The 20,080-nt window shown below is 43.7% G+C and overlaps 1 protein-coding gene across 1 annotated transcript in view; it reads left to right on the plus strand.

The window, feature by feature from the left end:
• Positions 1-7,673: 7,673 nt before the first annotated feature.
• TMEM131 (transmembrane protein 131) overlaps positions 7,674-20,080 on the plus strand; it is a 103,643-nt gene continuing 91,236 nt past the window's right edge. Inside the window, exon 1 of the mRNA XM_076359114.1 lies at positions 7,674-7,815. Within this exon, the coding sequence (XP_076215229.1) occupies positions 7,674-7,815 (142 nt within the window). The remainder of the gene's footprint in view (positions 7,816-20,080) is intronic.

Consider the following 20,080-nt stretch of genomic DNA (forward strand, 5'->3'; position numbering starts at 1 on the left):
ATATCTCAGCTTATGCAGACTGGGATTTGATAGACACTAGATACAATTTTGCAGGACAGTAAGACATGCTAGCCCAGTTAGGATGAGCCAGCATTGGGAACTGCAGCCAATTCCTGAAGCACCGGCTATATCCCATTTGCAGGACTGCTTAGCCCCATGCTGTTACTGAAACCTCTTGCAGGAGCTGTGTTACTGCTGTCCCACTCAGCTGGTGCCACTTCTCTTTTTTTCTGCCCTGACAGATCTGGTGTCTCCTCTGAAGGGTGAAAGGGAGGAGACAACACTCATGAGCTCTGTACCTCAGCTCTGCAGACCCCACTCTTTCCCCCAGAACCTATAGCACAAAAAGGAGAGCACAGCACAGCACAGCACATTTTAAAAGAAGCTGGGGAGGTCACAAATAAACACAGAAGCTGAGGGAATAGAGCCTTGAATGATGATACTAGTACAGTCTATAGACCTTGGGGCTAACCCTCACCCATAAATATCTCTGTATTGCTTCTTGGGAGCCTTTATTTCCCATTGTGAGAGATGAGATAATAAGCACTTGGAGACATGTTAAAGTGATGTCAATCAGTCCACATAATAAAATACCAGGGAAGGTCTTTCCAAAGCTACAAAGCTGCATCATGAGAGTCTACCCTAGCTTTTGGTCTCATCTTTTTTTTTTCTATTTTAACATGCAGAACTGAAAGAGATGCTTACCCACAGCAGCAAAGGGGAAGTCGGACAACAGTGAAGAGCCACCATTTATACAATCCAACCCAGAAACAGAAATGAAAGAGACAGCAGAAGACCAAAAAAGAAGAAGTGCACACCCGAGAGCCTGTACCCAGAATGCCAGTACTAATGATAACATAGGCTACCTGAAAGGACAGGAAAATCCAGACATCCACCTACTCAGTCTTCATATCATGTAGCATATGACTCAGTTAAGATGGAGAAAATATCTAGAGCTGTCTGAAGGGCAAAGAGTAGAAGCTAATCATCAAACTATTCAAGCTCCTCCAGAAGAGAGATTTTTAAAAGTTGGAGAAGAAGACACACCACAAGCACATAAAGCAGGAAGAAACGGATGGAGCTGCTTTGAAATTTTAAGGCATTTAATCCAATTCTACCATCAGAATTTCATCCTGCCTTATCTTGCAAGTTGATCTCTGTGTGCAGATGTCTCTGACTTCGGTCTCCTTCTTTGAGGATCAGGGGCCCAGGCAGCAACTGGAATCCACAGTGCCTGATGTGTGCCGTCTTCACATGCTTCATCTATTCTTCTGTTCAGCTCGTGAATTGAAATCAACAGCAACTCACAAAAATGCCCTCCTATGCCATAGGGATATCCGGGTTCCACATGCATTGGCAGGTAATCTGGGACTGAACAAACTCTGGCCAAGAATTTCAGATGGAGGTGTCTGTGGCTGGGCTTCTGAATGTGCATGGGGACAACTGGATAAATGATCAAGTGTGCTGATCATTTTCAAATTGCCATGAAAATCACTCACACTTCACCAGTCTGAGTATTAACTAACGTCTTTTCACCCAGGCACGGATACCCTTTGGCACTGGCACATCATTGCAATGATGCGCTCATCAGAAAAGACACACATAGCTGAGTGTACCACCATTTTGGTAGATTCCCATTTAACTGAAGGAACAGGTTTACAATGAAGTTTCAACACTCAGAAAAGCTTTAGGAACTTAAGAACGTAGTCTGTGTATCTTTGGGCTGAACAGGGTATTTGGTTGGTCAGCACTCTGTTCGGGCCCATTCATTTTCTATTTCTTCCTCTTTTCTCTGTCTTTCTAATGCATCAGTGGATTGCTTCTGCAGTCAAGGGTGTTTTTGCACTAGATGCCTCCTCTTCCAGCAGAAAAATCAACATACAGAACTTGCAACACAATTAGCAGCTATCTAGCATGATTCTGTGGGTACCACACTACGACACCATGTCAGCAGTCTTGGTTTCGTACCAGACTATCATTGAGAGGAGTCCTGTGTTACAAAGTTCCAGCATTGCTGAATCAGTGTGGAGTAGGGGGGGAATAAATATCACACACCTTGCTGTCACACCAAAATACCTGTCAGCTACACCAGAAATTTTGCCAGGCTGCCAAACATTGAGGAGGCAATACTACCGTGCTGGCAGCAAAAGGGGGCTGTATTGCTGCACCCTTGGGGAATGAATCTGGAAAGTCTGGAGCATACTAGCAAGGCATCCAACAAACACACGGTCGAATGGGAGCAGTTCCCTTCACTGACAGTACTCTTGTGCGCAGAGCTAACCTGGTGTTGAGGTCTTCTGCTACGTTGGACTTTGTGGCAGGATTGAGCCCTTTGTGTTGTATCTCCCAAGCTCGCTATGTCCCAGCACATAGCACCACATAGGATAGGGCATGAGGGCACTGATAATGCATTAGGTCAAGTAACAGTGGTCTGTCACCCAGCACGGAGAGCTCGTGTCACTATACTACAGCCGCACAACACCCATTTCTAGCCAGCCTCCTCTGGGCGCCTTCACCTTTTATATATCAAACCTCTATGCCAGACACGAGTAATTAGGTCATCCCAGCCAAGTCTGTCTGGTGCTGGGATCACAGTAGGAGAGAGGGGCTATGATATGGCAATTGCATGACACTGATGCAGCAGTAGGGAAACATGAAGTGGTGGTCAAATGAATGAGGCTAATGCTTATTGCACAACTTTCCAGGTATGTATTCACAGCAACAGTTCACATCGTAGTTCACAATAGTGATACTACAGCTAGCACTATTGCCAGCAAAATACTGCATCATTTATTTTATTAGAGGAAACCAGTAAACCAAAATCACACAGAGTGTCATGGTTTTCATCATGGCAAAGCTGAAAGCAGGCTCTCATTGGGCAAGTGTGTATCATAAATGACGAGCCCCATCAGAAGGTGATCATCCCTTTCTCTGAGAAAGTAACTTCTGGATCGTTACATTTAGTTCATAAAATGTAAATTTCTTAAAGAAATGAAGGATATTTTCTCTCAATGGGCTAACAAAAACTATATGACATATCTTGGATTTTAATTTAGGTGTATGATCATATAAGTGATTAAGCGAACAGAAAAGAGAAGTAAAACAAATAATAAAAAAGCAAATTTAACACTGTTCATCTAGAAAATAAAGTCATTAAGTAAAAAGTAACAAGGGTTCACTGAAAATAAATCTTGTAGACAATCTTGAATATTAAAACCCCAATATATCATATCTACTCTGTTTTCTTCATGCACAAGTTTCGCAATGCCATAAATAAAATGTTGGAAACAAAGCCCTCCAATGACTTGAAGCTGGCATGGACAATGAAGCAGAGGGGGGGAGCCCTGAGCCACTTGTCCTCGCGGCAGGGTTGCCTTCAGCACACAGGTCCAGCCGAGTACCACAGCTGCAAAGTATCGGCAAGTAAAAGACACACCACAGATCCACAGGGTGGTGAACCCAGTTTTAGGGTGCTCAGAAACGTAGCCAAGTGATGCAAAGCACTGAAGTGATGCAAACTTATTTTGGCAGCTCAAGCTATTGAAACATTTCTGAAAGGACAACTTTTCCCTAGCAGACTCAGTGCTGGTATGTGCGTCGTTTCTGTGCAATCCATCATAACGTTGAGGCAAATGAGGCAATTTAAGGAACAGCAGCAAGAATTATCTGGAAGAGCGGTTTTATAGAGAAAGGTTAAAAGAGCTTAATACATCTAGTTTTGTTGAAGCAGAGGTAGATGGAGGCATGTCTCCAGCCAGCAAATGCTTAAGTAATGCAAACCTTAAGGATGGCGAGGAAATACTTGTGCTTATACATATGGGAACAAGTAGGAGTAAATGAAAAGAGGGTGAGGAAAGACTGAATATCAGAAAATCTTGTTGGCAGTGAAGAGCAGAGCTTGTGCAAATTTCTCAGAGGAAGTGGTGGGACTTCTTTTAGTTAAGTTATTTAAAAAAGAATTTGAAAAATACTAATAAACAAGCGTCCTGGTTTCAGCTGGAACAAGCTACCAGGAGTAAGTCTACTAGCAGGAAAGCTGATTGGATGATCCAACAGCCTCCTCTGTCCCCATTTCTTTCTTTGCTTGGTTTATTTTCAACCAATTGGCCATGTACAACATTTGGGAAAAGCAAAGAGAAAGTAACCTGGGGCACATTCACAACAGAAATCTCAATGCCAATTTAAGAGACTGTATTTCCCACTGTGAGGTCCTGTCCTCCCAGCAGAACCTCAGAAAGGAACATTTCTCATTTATTAAAAGCGCAACATCACCTGGATTTGATCCGTGTCCCACAGAAGAGGTAACCCCCTGCAGAAGAGACACGGGGGTTCAAACATTTGATTATGGCTTTTGGAGTCTGACAGATAACCTCTAATGAATACCAGCAGTTGAAGAGGTTACAGCTTCTAACCAACCGCTTTGCCACTCTCCCAGAAATTTCTGCCTCCATAGCAAAGGTGGCAGGACAGAAACCGCACATCTGTATTTTAGCAGTTCTGTTTCCTTGCCCAGAAAAAGAGTATAAACTATCAACGAAGGTAACTTCCCTGACAGTTGGAAGCTGACACTTGGGTGTGCATAGGACCAATACTTTAAACTACCATAGGTCAGTAAATGTTGCAGTCTTTAAGTACACACCTTTCCACTGAAGGTAGGCAAGACTGAAGGTAGACCGACCATACCTCTTCTGGCATGAAATTTACTGTGTTTTAGCAATCATGCTAACAAAGCTGACAATAGCTGCAGAATTCAGAGTACGGCTCCCCATTTCAAAGTCTTTCTGATGGGTTCTCCAGTAGAACAGGGCATTTCTTCATCTGACAAGTCAGCTGTTGAACTTTAGTGTCCAAGTATTTGTGCAATTTCTGTTTATCAACACAAGTACACTTCCGTAAGAACTATATTTTATGTCTCGTCATAGTTTATTAGAACGGTTTTTTTTAGTATAGGAATTGTTTTTTAAAAAACTGTTCAACAGGCTCAAGCAATACTGCAATATCCAAATGTTAATATTTATATGCACTGCACGCATAAACCAAGCAACTTGAAGAGCCTCAAACATGTATGAAATAATATAACCCAGATTAATTCAGAAATAAATTAACAGAATATCATTTGCAGACATTGAACCATATTGTACTGTTTTTTCCTGCACAGAAAACAGTGGGAGTTCTGGACAAAGATGAAAGGGAGAATATGTACTGTGAGCTATTTGTTTTCTACACATCTAATAATATCTTTTCAGAAAGACATTCTGTATATAGAACAATTAAAAACTGCCCGTATTTTAATGCTGTAAGGTTTAAGATTCATACATACCATAATGATAGGACTCACAATTGTTCTCTCATTTATATCATGGCTTTTTTTTTTTAATAACACAATTGGCAGTTCCATTTTTACTCCAAGGCAGATTTTGCTATCCTCACATCTTAGTTTCATTAGAGTTCCCATTCATTTTAGTGGGTAGGATGCTCTACAGCATGAATTAGAGCGAGAAAGTCTGGCTGCTCAGTTGTGCAACACTGGATTTGAAATACAAGAAATAGCTGACTTCTTTTTCCAGAAAAGTAATGCGTGTACAGCAGAAGCCTAGTTAAGAAGGTAAAATCAGGATCATATAGGGTCTACTGTAATAAAGAAGCAGCACTAACTGCTGTTTGTCTGAGTTCTTTACCTAGATTTGATTGTGCTCTTTGATGTACATACCTATCCCCCCCAGAAGATAATGTGGGCTTCTGCTCACAGCAGTGATTGGGCTTTATATTTACTGTGGTTTGGGTGGTTCTGAGAACTGTGAACAGAGACTCATGCTCCTAAGTCACTGACTCATGCATGTCCTTTTTCAATGCAGTGGTCAAAAAATTATACAAGTTTGAAAGATTAATAACTACACAGCAGCCTTTAACTTGATTCCTCACATCTTCCGGAAACGATCACTGTTGCTGGGGAAGACTTCGACCCAATGTTTCTAACTTTCCATTCCTCCCTTGAAAATAAACCTAGTTGATGCTGTGGCCATGGTTCAACAAAACAACAGCATCCAGAATTTCAAGGTGTCTTTGGGGTGTTCTGACAATAAAGAACACCGTATGTTATGATTGTGTAAGAGCCATAATAAACGTTACTATTTTCAGTTAGGCTGTGCGTTAGTCAGTCCCTTAGAGACTCTGGATCTATTACACTATACAAATCTATTATGCTGTTGTGACAGCTGAAATTCAACCGTGTTCAAGCACTTCAAGCCCAATGTAACGTTGATCACGTAAGGAAATGAATGATTAAGAACACAGCATGGGTGCATACAACTTTTTACTCTAAAAAGCCAAGCCAGTTCATCAGTGAACAGACTATTGGTGCTACCGACTTTTCCCTCTGCCGCTTTATCCAAGATGGCTTTGGCAGTATCAGTCCTGATCTTGGACAGCCGATATCCAGTGCAAGCTACAGCTGCAGTTCACATCTCTTATCGGCAGCCTCGCCATGCCGCACGCCTGGTATCACAGCTCCTTTCAGCATTGGTGAAACGTGCCCATTTGCCAGTGCAACGTTACAACCACTTGACAGACACGCAACCTCCTACTTGTTAACAACGTGCCTTCTCCCCCACTGCAAATTCGCTTCATGCATTTCAGGAAGGCCCTATGGCCACTCGTGTCTCTGAAACCGATGGTGACAGGTATAACATCTTTCCTCAACAGCGGCAGACGCGTGGTATGACGCCCTTGCTCTAGCACAGGGCCTCGCACTACGCCTTAGGCATGCAATACCTCGCTCTTCTCCGATTTTATTGCTGGCGAGGGTGCTGCGCGGACAGGCCCGGCCCGGCCCAGCAGCGGCGGGAGCGGGGCGGATTCCCTCACTGAGAGAGCTACCGACATCCCCGCCCCGCATCCTCCTGCGGCTCCAGCAGCGCGGCCGAGGGGCGGGAAGCTAAGGCGCGGGAAAAGGACACAAACACGGGAGAAAAACGTCCCCGCCGGGCGGTCGTTGCCCGCTCAGGCACCGCCGCCCCGCCAGCGAGACCGCCCGGCGCACCATAGGAAACGGCCCTCCCACCACCGCGGCTGGCCAGCGCGTCGCAGCCCTGCGCGCAGTCACCCTCCCGCCACCATCTTGAATGTGGGCAGGAGAAGCCCCGATGCCCTCTGTAGCGAAACAATGAGAGCGACACCCCAACCCTTCAAGAGGCGGGGAGAAGAGAGTACCGAAGAGGCGGGATGACCCCACCAAGAACGGCGAGCGCCTGCAGAAGACCTAGAGTCACATTTAAAAAAATAAAGCAAACCAAAACAAGCCGCTCCCCGAACTCTCTGCCCCGGACAGAGGACGGGGGCGGCTTGCCCGCACTTAAAATGGCACCTGCTTCCGCCCTCGCCGGGTAACCCCGCCCCCTCAGGCAGGGGGCGGGGCGGCAGCAGGTATGCGCCTCTGTGTGCGTGTGCGCGCGCGCGCCCGTAGAATGGCCCCGCGCGCGCGCGGCCACCCACCCCCACTCCCCCGCCCGCCCGTGACACACGCGTCAGGAGACGCAGCGCGCTGCGGGGCGCCCGCCCCCTCGGCCCCGCCCCGCCCCCTCCCCCGCCCCTCCCCTCCCCTCCCCGAGCTCCTCCGCGCGCGCGCCGCGGCCCGGCCGGAGACACGGCGGACCCGCACCGGCTGCGGCAGCGCGATGACGGCGCGGCGGGAGGCGGCGGCCGGCTGCCCCGGCTCCCCCTTCCCTCGCGCCGGCAGCTGGGCGGCTGCCTGGCGGGGTGCGGCGCTGCGCTTCGCCCTGGCGGTGCTCCTCCACACGGCCCGGGCCGAGAAGGAAGGTGAGACCCAGATTTCCCTTCCTTTCTTGTCCTTCCTCCCCTCCTCCTCCTCCTCCTCCTCCTCCTCCTCCTCCGGCGGCGGCTGCGGGGCTGTTGGCGGCCGCGGCCCGCGCGCTCCCAGGCGGCGGTTGCGGCGGCGGGGGGGGGGGGGGCGGCTGGTGAGGCTCCCGGCCTCGCCGCCCCTTCCCCCTCGGCGGGGCCGCCGGGTCCCGCTGCCCGCCGTGCGGCTGCCGCTGTCGTCGTCCGTCGCCGTCCCCCCCTCTCCCCCAGCGGCTGCCGGCGTGCGCCGGCGGGTCTGCGTGTGCGTGTGGTGGCGGGGGATAGTCGCTGACATCGGGGCGAACTTGGTGGGGCTTCTCCTCCCTGACAGCGCGGGGATGGAGCTGGAGCTGCCCTTTAAAAAGGAGAGAGGGAGGGGAGAAAAACAAAAAAGGCTTTCTCGCGTTGAGCTGGTTTCCCTGCGGCAGGCTTCCAGCAGGAGACCGAGCCAAGCCAAACAGAGGGGCAAACCTGCCTGAGAAAGGGCAAAAATGCACGCTCGGAAGTGACAGCGAGACCCCCTTCGCCTCCCCGAACTTTTGACAGGTGTCTGACGCCTCTGCGAGGTCGATGGCATGTTCGCCAAACTTTAGTGAAAGTCGGACGGGGAGTTTTTAACTTCTGCTGTCTTTGATTTTGGCACATTGTCTTTTCATTGTGGTTTAACAAGGAAAAAAAGCCCCAGGCGAAACACCTAAGCATATTCTGTAGCATTGCTGAGAACGGCTTTCAAGCATTTCCAAGGTGCAGACTCATGGTCTACTTAGAAGTGTGGCTGTGTGGCAGCGTTAAAAAGCAGCAGATAAATGTAATGTATTACAGAAGTAGGTGAAACAAATTTACTCCGGCTGACACAAGAATTTACTTTTCAGGCAAGCTGCTTGCACTGGAGGAGGGTATATTGGAAGAAGATTGAAACGTGTCAGGCCAGATGAGGTCTGAGAGGATGAAACAGAATAAGAATAAAAAAGTATAAGAAGGGAATGGAAGAGGAGTTTAGTGAGGAGGCTGTAGTCATGTCTCCAGACCAGATTTTGGGGAAGAAATGCATCCTAATAATGCATGTATCAATAAATGTCGATATGCCTTTCATTTTCTAATGCAGGGCTCAATTTGAGTAATTTCCTAGTACCTTGTTTTTACAAATATGATGATGTTGATATTAAGGTGGTAAAAAAAAACCAATCAATTTTGAGTCACAGCCATTCTTGTTCACTTGACTGCATCTTCAGAGAATTTAACATTTAGAAAACAGTGTGAAAAAGGTACAGGATTCTTAGTGTGATGAGAATTTGTAAGTCTGTCAGTTCAGTCTGTAGTGTCTCAGGGTACTAGAAAAGTTCAAATGCTTGAGAAATACCTTTTTAACTCTGATTTTGATTGCATTCCTTTACAGGTAATAGCTTATATGAGTTTATAAGCTTTATCAGAGATGTCATATGCCGGTATGATGGAATTGCCCTAAAAGTTGTGACAGCTGGGGCCATGGTCTAGCTTTGTTCATTTGTGAAGGAGATACTGTTTTTTCTATGTGGACTTCCTTGGCATTCCTAGATAAACAAAGGCAGGTTTAGATTCACAGAGTTTGAACGGATATGATTGAAGTCCTTCAAGAAAATGGAATAGTTTGTACTGATACCATTTCCTTCTATTGATACAGTCTGTTGCTTAAAACTTATCGTAGCAACACTTCTGTCATTTTCCAAAAGTTAATTTGATTCTCATACAGAACACAGCTTTTTTTCAGTCTTTTCTGATTTCTGACACTCATTTTTCTTCCCAAGATTTCTGCTACTTGAGTGTAGTCTGAGTAGTGCGTTTAAGCTTACTAATAAGTCTTGGTTTGGTGTTTTGGTTTTTGTTGTCGTTTTGTTTTTAATTAATCTTTTATGGATTCCGTAGAAGAATTCGTTGATGATCTGTGTTTGTGGATCACACATTGAAAACTGTTGTCTTGGTCTCTTTCTTTTGCTGAGTGCAATGCCTGTTTATAGCCCTGGGTAAAAGAACAGTGGAGTTTTAAAGCAAGACAAAGTCAGATAGTGACTTGTGAGACCCAGTCCCACTGATCTTAAACTACAATCTAAGTGCCTGTCTGCAAGGGGCAGTAACTGAGCATAAGCGAGGAAAGACCAGCTTGAATAGTGGGCCTTTAGACCAAGGTAGGAGCTCAAAATGAAACGCTAGTTCAGAAGAAAGGAGGGAAGGGTGTTTCGGGCTCTATCCTTCAGTGCCTTAGCTTCTGCCAGGTTGTGTCAAGTTAGACATGGTGAGACACAGTTTAAAAAAGATAATCTGGAAGTAAGGAAATAGCTAGGAATATCCTTTCCATCCCCCAAATGTGGACATACATGTTTCACTACAGCTGCAGGAAGGAAGCTGTGGAGAGGGATTAGAACTGAGGTTGTGCATTCTTGCTCCTGTACTATTTTCTACGCTGCTGAGTTGAAGGTGACTGTAGTAAGACAGTGCAGTATACTCCAGAGAAGTTGCTACAGAAAAAAATTGATAGAAGCAGGTGCTCAGATGAACGATAGGAGTGAGAGAAGAATAGATCAGATTATCACAAAATAAACTGAAAAATGAAGGTGGAGGACACTATTTTCCTCTTACCTTGCACGTACAGGAGCAGAAATGGGGAAAGGTGGAGCTGATGCACAGAAGAGTAATGCTGGCTTTATGCTCCTATGGAGAAGAAGCAACAAGCAGTTCTTTATGGAAGAAGATTGATGGTGGAGTATTCCAGATTGACGTGACTGCTTCTGGTCCCCAATCTTAGTTAAAGAGTTTGAAGGTAAAAATGTAACATGAACAGCTTTGCCATTTGTCTAACAGCAAAAAGCAAAACTGAAATCCTTTGTGTATACAAGCTGTAAATCAAACTCATGGGGAACAGTGATATTGCTGTACACTCTGTCTGTGCTAGAGAAATAAAACTTGTGGAAAGTATCCGGTATCTGAACAAATGAGAGCAGAGAAAACTGCATGTGGACCAGCCAAAAAAACTTAAACATCAATTTCAGATTAAACATTGACGTGTGACTTTCCCGCACACACACCCCCCACCACCACCCCGTCTAGCTGGGTACTCAGTGCCCATGTATTGCTGAAGAATGAGTAAGACTGAGAATGTTGTAAAATTTTTTGTTTGTTTTTTTCACTTAGGAAATCTGTGAACCCATAGCAAAAGAATGACATGTCACGAAAAAAATTCTACATTCAGTCTCAAAGAGCCTCTTGCCATTTAGGAGAGGCAAAAATAACTTAAGAGTTTCTTTTGCAAATACATATGATTTTCAGGCTTTTTGTAGGCTCATCCTTTCCTAGTGTGTAATTATCACGTTTGTATTGCCACATGGATTGAGGACAACTTTCAGTTTATATTTGAGCATGTGTGGTTTTTGCTTTGGGTTGGTTTGTTTGTTTTGGGTTTGTTTTTGTTTTTTAGTTGGTGTTTTTTTTGGGACACACACACAACAGCCTTCTGGGTTTCAGGTTGAAGGAAGCCATAGCAATGCCATAAGCCTCATGGTCAGTATTATGTTTTGAAGACAAATGTCTAACATCAGCATGCTTTTTTACCTGAGAACTGTTTTGTGTTTGTTCCTTTATTTATATTAATTTATATTTATTTATATCCCCCCCCAATCTTGATTTTATACAACAGCAAATTTTTTTTTGTTTTTATAATCGCCTTTTATTTGGCCAGCTGGCTGGAAGCCTGCTGAGACTACTTTGATAGTTCTCTTACCTACCCACTTACTCACAAGATTGGTGCAATTAGAGCAAGGTTGATATTTAGGCTAGGTTCAATCCCTAGCTGTAACTTTTGAAGTTACATCTTAGTGCTGGATCTGGGAAAAATTTCTATTTGAACATCTAAGATCTGATATCAGATAGGTCAGTGAAAATGCGGAATGTTCTTTTTTTACTAAAGCTTGACTTAGTTTCTAGGATGTTAGTAAAGAATAAGATAGGTAGAGAGTGTAAATGATAGCTAAAATAATCACGGAAGAGTTGAAGGGAGGTGTTGTCATTGGAACAGTGCACTGGGATGCTGGAGTTCTGATTCCGTTTTTGTCATTCTGTCTAACCTCAGGCAAGTAGCTTTTCCTTTTTGCTTTTTACCTATAGCTAAAATGGCAATCCAGGATACTTCATATGAGTATCGAAAATAGACTAATGCTAGAAGGTGGTGTGGAAGAAAGTTTATATGTTTAAAATAACATTATAAAAAACTCTTCACATATACTACTTGTTTGTCATATCCTGCAGTCAGAACTAATATAAAGCATGCTATCATTTATTTTAATACTAATGTTTGACCCTGACTTAAATCAAAATGTGATATAGAAAGAATGACCTCAATCAAACTGAAAACACTTTAGCAGCTGAAGTAGCACATCAAAATCATGAACAGTGTGAGGAAAACACAGTGAATAAAAATTGAACATGCTGTCTCACTATGTTTTTGAAACTTAAGTATGGGAGAGCTGATTAGGTTTGCACTACATCTTTTCTCTTGTGAATGATAAATATTAACCATGTGCTTGGATTGAAAGGTCTCATACTTGTCTGCAGAGTCTTTGGGCTAAATTAAATATAAGGAAAAATTGTAATGTGATGGACAGGAAGTTGAGACCCCACATTCTCTGTGACCTTCTGTGTAATCTCAAAATGGTTGCTATTCCCTCCTCTGCATCTCTTTCTCCCTCACCAGTGTCCAGTTATATTGCATGTGTGAGGCAGACTGAGGTACCCTCACTTGTAGAGGTCGATTGAAGGATAATGTGCTGCAGTTCAGGGCCTCGGATCGTAAACTTTTGAAGGAACTTGCTATGTATTTGTATAGTGCCTAACATGATGAAGCACCTCCAAAGTTTGCAGAAGTATAGGCATTACTTTATTAACAACCCCATGCAGCGCTACAGGCTTGGGGAAGAGAGGCTGGAAAGCTGCCTGGAGGAAAAGGACCTGGGGGTGTTGGTCGACAGCCGGCTGAACATGAGCCGGCAGTGTGCCCAGGCAGCCAAGAAGGCCAATGGCATCCTGGCCTGTATCAGAAATAGTGTGGCCAGCAGGAGTAGGGAAGTGATCGTGCCCCTGTACTCGGCCCTGGTGAGGCCGCACCTCAAATACTGTGTTCCGTTTTGGGCCCCTCACTACAAGAAGGACGTCGAGGTGCTGGAGCGTGTCCAGAGAAGGGCAACGAGGCTGGTGAGGGGTCTGGAGAACAAGTCTTCTGAGGAGCGGCTGAGGGAACTGGGGTTGTTTAGCCTGGAGAAAAGGAGGCTGAGGGGAGACCTCATCGCTCTCTACAACTCCCTGAAAGGAGGTTGTAGCGAGGTGGGTGTCGGTCTCTTCTCCCAAGTAACAAGCGATAGGACAAGAGGAAATGGCCTCAAGTTGCGGCAGGGGAGGTTTAGATTGGACGTGAGGAAAACTTTCTTCACCGAAAGGGTTGTCAAGCATTGGACCAGGCTGCCCAGGGAAGTGGTTGAGTCCCCATCCCTGGAGGTATTTAAGAGACGTGTAGATGAGGCGCTTAGGGACATGGTTTAGTGGGCATGGTGGTGTTGGGTTGACGGTTGGACTCGATGATCTTAGAGGTCTTTTCCAACCTTAATGATTCTATGATTCTATGATTTAAAGCTTTCAGTTGTGATTTTTGTGATTGATTGCCAGTATTGCAATATGGGTTGCTTTGAGTCATTTGGATGCATTTGTGCATGTTAAAATTTCAGCTGTTTGTGGTGAAGCTTGGTTGTTTGCTGTGTGTTACTTTAGTTCAAAACCTACCCAATTTTGCTCTGCTTAAAGCGATACATGTTATGATTCCATGGTGTGATTTACTAAGTTTACAAGTATAAAGAATCTTTCAATCTGTAAACTTGGTAAGTGAGCTGGGAGTTTGACAGTGAATGGTGGATGTTGTGGTTCATGCATAACGAGCAGTAAAAGTTGTGTGACTGAAGCGCAGGCTAGAACCAGTTTGGTTTGTTCCTGTGTTTGTGGGTTCAGCAAGAACAAAAGTCAATAAAGATCCGTTTTATTTCTCTTGCTAGTAACTGCTATCCAGTGTGGTGCCTCTGACTTTGTCAGTCTACACCATGAACTTACCTGGGTGTAAGAGGAGCTGCGAGAAGGTGCCTTTTTTTTTTAAAAGACAGCATTTGAAGTAAATCTGTACTCTTCATGGTAATAAGTGGGGGTACTTAAAACTGGACTAGGTAATACCTTGAGCAGCCTGCTCTGACTGGACCCTCTCTGACCAGGCGGCAGGGCTGGAGGCCTCTGTGGTCACTTCCAGCCTGCCTTATTCTGTAGTTCCAAAAGGCGAGTGCGCTGGGTGCTTGTTACAGAAGCAACTGATTCTATCCATTCACCTGTGGTAGTTGCCAAATTCAAGTTTAAACTACAGTTATCTTAATTCTTTCTGTTTTTTCTAAAAAAATTGTGTTAGTATTTCAGCATTTTTAATTATTAATACCAAGATAGAGGATGCAGAATTTCTTCTTGCATAGGAAGTATATCAATGCATTGCTGAAATGGCCTTTATTTTGTGATTGACTTGTTTGGCATTAGTAATCTAGCTCATTAATTTGGAAATAGGAACATAATTCAACTTAGTTTGCTCACTGTCACCCACCTTTCTTGTATGGAGGAATTGTGACTAAACAGTCTAGATATGGAGGCAGTAATTCCTGCCGCCAACTTCCCTTTTCCCATTTTGTAAAGCTTGTAAATGGAAAATGTAGATACCTGATTTAGGAAACCAAAGGAACCAATGACCATGAGAGTTAAAGGGGAGGTATTTATCTTTCTAGTCATAAATACAGGCAAAGAATCATCCTGCGTCGGATATGGGTTTGTTAGAGGCAGCTGGTAAAATTTTAACGTGTGATGCAGGAATGTGGGATATCTCTGTTTTTTGAACTATCTACATGGAATAATTAGTGATTTACTGACTGTAGCAAGGATGTGATGCAGCATCTGCATTTAAACACTTTTTAAAGTCTGTATTTAACATTTGCTGATAAGCAGGCGTGGATAACTTGTGCTCTGGAATATTAAAGGGACTAAACCGGGAGTGTGTGCGCTCACGCGCACTCCCTCTGTTTTTAAAAACAACCTTGGAAGTAGCTCTTTGCTAAGAGCAAAGAGCTGAAGGATTGCAGTGTAATTCCACTCTCTGAAAAGGAGAAAGAAAATTGAGGAATCTTACACTAGTTGGAGATTTTCCTGCTACACTTACTAGATCTATCTTCTCACTAAGACTATCATAGAGGTGTTTTTAATACCTCTCCTCCTGCTGCCTGGCATGCATAGCAGTAGAGAGCCATCCGAGAACAACTGGAGTGTTACTGTAGTTATTGAACTGGTTTTAAGGATACCTGAATGAAATTTAATGGAAGGAGGTGTACAGGAAATAAAACTATGTACTTAACAGCTCCTTCTGTCCACGTACTGTATGAAGTTCCAAAATGTTATTTAATAGAACTGTTTAGCTGACTCTAATACAACACGCTTAGGTTTTTAAAGGTATTTGTCCAATGTATCCCTTAACTATTCTTCATAAGGCAATCTGTCTTAACAATGATGCCTTAAGGCTTATCTGAGGGTTTTTTTCAGTTGAATATCTAGATCTGTGTTGGACTGTACAGATTTGGTGCAATAGAATGTGCACAGACTTTTTAAAGTTACCTAAACTTAAAAAAAAATTCCAAACAACCCTTGGTTATAGAGGGGTTTTTTTACGTTATTTAAGTCAGGAAGGTACAGCTAATAGTGGTGTTAAACTGATTAAATCACCATTTGAGGGAGTGATGATAGAATAGGAGACAAAGTTGTAGACAAGCATGGTACTGATTTAAATAATTTGAAACACTTGTTTCCACTAAATGTCTTATATACCCATTGTTCATCAACTTGACTCTTTAGATCCATAGATCTGAAGTAGAATGGGGTCCTTGCAGAGGAGGGTGGTAGTGAAGAAAAAAATGCCTGAGAAAAGTTCTCAAAGAGGAGGTTTTTAAATAGGGAATTTTAGCTTTTGAAAATAGAAAGCTTTCTTGTTTCCTTACAGGCATACTTTGTTGGAAACATCTCAAGGTAGTTTCCTCAGTGTGAAATCGGATGGCTTCAGCATAGTTTGATGTGACTGGCTTATGAAATTTCTTTATTTTTCTAATAGATAAGCTGCAGACTGCAAATGTCTAGCTTAGATTGAAGATGATAGAAGATACTGATATTGAGATAGAGTAAAGAAATCAGCTGTTTTTCATGACATCGGCTTCCACTAGGGGATTTTTGGGTCCCCCATTTGAGATGTTGAGATAGGATGTTAAGTGAATTTAAAAACTGGTTATCTGAAGCTTGTAAATAAATACGAAGTCATCTAGCAATACAGAAAAAGTCTGTCCTGCTTAATATCTTTGTCACTGATCTGGAGTTGGAGTGTACCAAATCTGGGGAGCAGTCAGTATGCTCAAGGGCAGAGCTGCATTTCAGAGAGATCTAAACAGGACAGGACAATGAGCTGACAGGACCTTCGTGAAATCCAAAAAGGACAAATGGAAAGTCCTTCATATGGGACAGAATAACCACTTGCAGGGAATACAAGCTGGAAATGCTATACATGAGTCAGCAATGTACCCTAGCTACTAGACTGAACAAAGTGATTATTCCTGTTTACTCATTACTTAATAGACCACACCTAAACCACTGCATCCAGTTTTGCTCTCTACCGTCCCACTGGAAGGCTGCAAAGATGGTCGGTGGGCACATGACCTATGAAGAGAGGCCGAGGGACCCAAAGCTGCATGGAGATGAGGCTTTGAAGGGACCTCATGGCAGCCTGCCAATATCAAAGTAGAGGTTGCGAAGAAAATGGAGCCAGACTCCTCACAGAGATGCATGGCAGGAGCCTGAGAGACAATGGTCATAGGGTGAAAGAAGGAAAGTTTGTTTTGTACCAGGAGGTGCTGGTCTGTGATGATCCGAGTAAGAAAGGCACTCAGACACTGTGAAATATAATTGAAAATGCTATTTATTAGAGCTAACACTATAAAGAGAGAATAGTATAGATAATCTTACATCTGTTTTGATGCTGGGAACCCTGAGTTGTGCAGCATCACACAGGCCTCCAGTCCATGTGCAACAAACTGTGCAGACCCTGTCCATAGAAAGGGTTACACCATGTTGATCCTTCAAGCTATTGCTGAGTTTTCTTACAAGAAAACAACTCTGTTCATAGTTTCTACTGTCAAGCAGAAAGGATGTTCACATGAGAACTTCTAGCTGCACTTCCAGATAAAGGCAAGGCCACCCAGGTGGCATAATTGCCAGTACCAAGTGGGAGCTGCCTGCAGGCTCCTCTGTTACAGTGAGCTGGCTGAGCTCATCCTGCAGCCAGGGGGTATGTGCAGCACAGCACGGGCCTGAAAGCCAGCCCGTACATGCAGCACAGCACAGGCATGGGCCTACTCAGGCTAGCTGTTGCATGGATCACTGACTCCTCAATGTATTACGGTCTTCTGGTCAGGATCACTACAATGTTCTGGTTTGACATAATGAGACCATATTTCACCATGAGGACAGTCAGGCATTGAAATAGATTCCCTGGAGAGGTTGTGGAATCTCTGACCTTGGAGGTTTTCAAGGCCCAGCTAAACAAAAGCCTAAGCAACATTGTCCAAATTCAGCATTCGCCGTGCTTCAGCAGAAGGTTGAGCTAGATGACATCTTAAGGTCCATTCCACTCTGATTGCTCTGTCTCTGTGTTTTGGGTCTCCCTCATGATCTTAAAAACTTGGTTGGAAGTTGCGATAACTTTGTCGCAAATGATGGGAATATTCACAAGACAGGAGAATTCTGGGTTTCCACGTAACTCCATGGTGAAATCAGTGCTATGGTAGTAGTAATTTAGATATAATTTAGATAGAAGTGGAGTTGTAATTGGATCCAGGAAGTTTCACGTGTTGCTGCGTCACTAAAGAAATGTGATCACGGAATAAAAAAAGGACCCTGTCAGCCATTCCTTGTTTCTGTAGTCATGCATCACATAGGCTTTATTTGTCCCCTGATTTTCATTCTTTGTCTTGAACAATTCGTTTCAACAGGAATATTTGTATCCCATCTTTCATGCGAAGGATAATACAGCCGTTAGTTTCTATCTTTGCTAGCTGCTGACAATAAATTGGATTGTGGTTGATGTGTTAATATACAAGATATATTAAAGTAATACTTTACAATCTGTGCAACTCGTATATCTGAGGAAATACTGAGCTCTGGATATTGAATGTTGCCAAGTTTGGCTGTTCCTTTCTTGCAGCAGGGGACATGGAGTACTCGGTCCTTACTGGCAACCATTTCCTTCTCATACGTTTGCTTTGGTGTTCTCGACCTGTGTTTAACTTCAATCTGTGGAGCCAGGAATGGGCAGTCTACAGGTACCAGAAGTTACCATTATCTAGTGAGACCCTTGCCCCCAGCCATCCTGCTACTTAATTCAGTGATAGAAAACACTGAAACTACTCTTGCCCTCTAAGTTGTTGCTCCTAAATATAAGAAGATAAGGAAGGGGTGTGTGTGGGGAACTTTTATATTATGATATAGCTGCTTTTGTATTACCATATACCTTGTCAGTTGCCTTTCGTGTAGCTTAACTAGGTTATGATCTGCCCAAATAGCTTTGGCTAAACTGTATCTTCCAAAATAATGAAAAGATGAATAAATTCCTTGTTTGGGGGGAAGCCTGATTATATCTGATGCTGAAGGAGAGATCATTTTCATTGCAAGAGACTGAATCTTCACAGGTGAAGTTACTCTGCCAGTTAGTACTACTGAGTATCATTATCTGATGGAGAAAAGACCGAAACAAACTTCCAGTTCATCGGGGAAAATTTGATCAGAGTTCCAGTACTTGATGAGTCCCATTAATTCTTCCTTTAATTAAATTGAATTTCTCTAGGGGAAAAAGACATTAGAGTAAGAAACTCAGAAATTGAATAAAAAAATTTATTTAGCTTTATTTAATTGTGCTTTGAAAGTACCTGCGTTGGGGAAAAAAAATTCCAAGGGTGAAGGGCCATTTAATCTAGCAAAGGTGTGCATATTTAGGTTGAGACTTGGTGCTAGGCATGTCAAAGTAGAAATGAGAGGTATTTTTGAGTGAAGATAATTGACTTACCTTAGTTCAGGGGCAACTTAGTGATGTGGGGTGGTTGCAATCTTTAACGTAGAATTAGATGTCTCTCCAAAATATATTCTGTAACTAAGCCTAAGGGTTTGGAATTACTGGGTGAAATTGTGGTCTGTGTTGCGCAGGGTGTCAACCTAGGTCATCACAGCAGTTTCTGGAAGAGTGACTAGAAGAGGTAGTTTATTTACTTCTGAGGGGTAACTGCCTGCAAGGTATTTTGGGTAGCTGAATTGAATTTCTGCAGTTAAACATACTTAAGCATTTCATTTCCATATGCCTACTTGCACCTTTAATTTCTTATTAATGTTTTTGGATTTCTTCCCCAAGGCTGGAATTCCCCTATTTTGTTTCATTCTTCTTGCCCTATATTTTATCATCTTTCAAAACTTGCTGCAGTTGCTCTTCTCCACCCATTTCTTTTCTGGCTTTATCAGACATCGTGGCCAGCTTTTTCCTGCTGGTCTGTGTTCCCACATGGCAAGTCAACAGGCTTTGCTAAACAATCAGTAAGTAGCATTACTGCCACATCATCACAGCGGACACTTGAGTAACAGTTGCCCCATGAGCACAGAGAAAGTGGAGGTACTGCGCTCCTCCCTCCCAATGATTCTTCTCTCCAGCTGTAATTTAGTCTTAACCAAGTTGCAAGTGTTACGCAGCAAAATCTAAATTGATGTGTTGTCCAAGTTCCCTTGTTCTATAAATTCATGCAGTTCCACCCTGATAAGTCACTAAAAAAAGGGGGGGGGGAGGGGTAATCAGGGCAGGGAGGAGAGCAGAACTCTTGTCACTCAGTAGGCCCCTGTTTCTGTATCGTAACATTGGTTAAGACAAGTGATACAAAGCATCCTCTGTAACAGGTAGCAAGGTTACGAGTAAGGATTGAAAATTGAGCGCTGTCCACAGAGCGTAAGCTGTAGCTCTTATCTGATTGCATTCACATTGCCAGCAAGACATTTGGATGTTGGGAGGTATCTGTCTGGGGCTGTCGTCTTCCTGTTCTGTGGGGGTTTTTGGAAGCTG

The sequence above is a fragment of the Aptenodytes patagonicus genome, chromosome 1 (genome assembly GCF_965638725.1).
Source record: "Aptenodytes patagonicus chromosome 1, bAptPat1.pri.cur, whole genome shotgun sequence".
Lineage (NCBI taxonomy): Eukaryota > Metazoa > Chordata > Aves > Sphenisciformes > Spheniscidae > Aptenodytes > Aptenodytes patagonicus.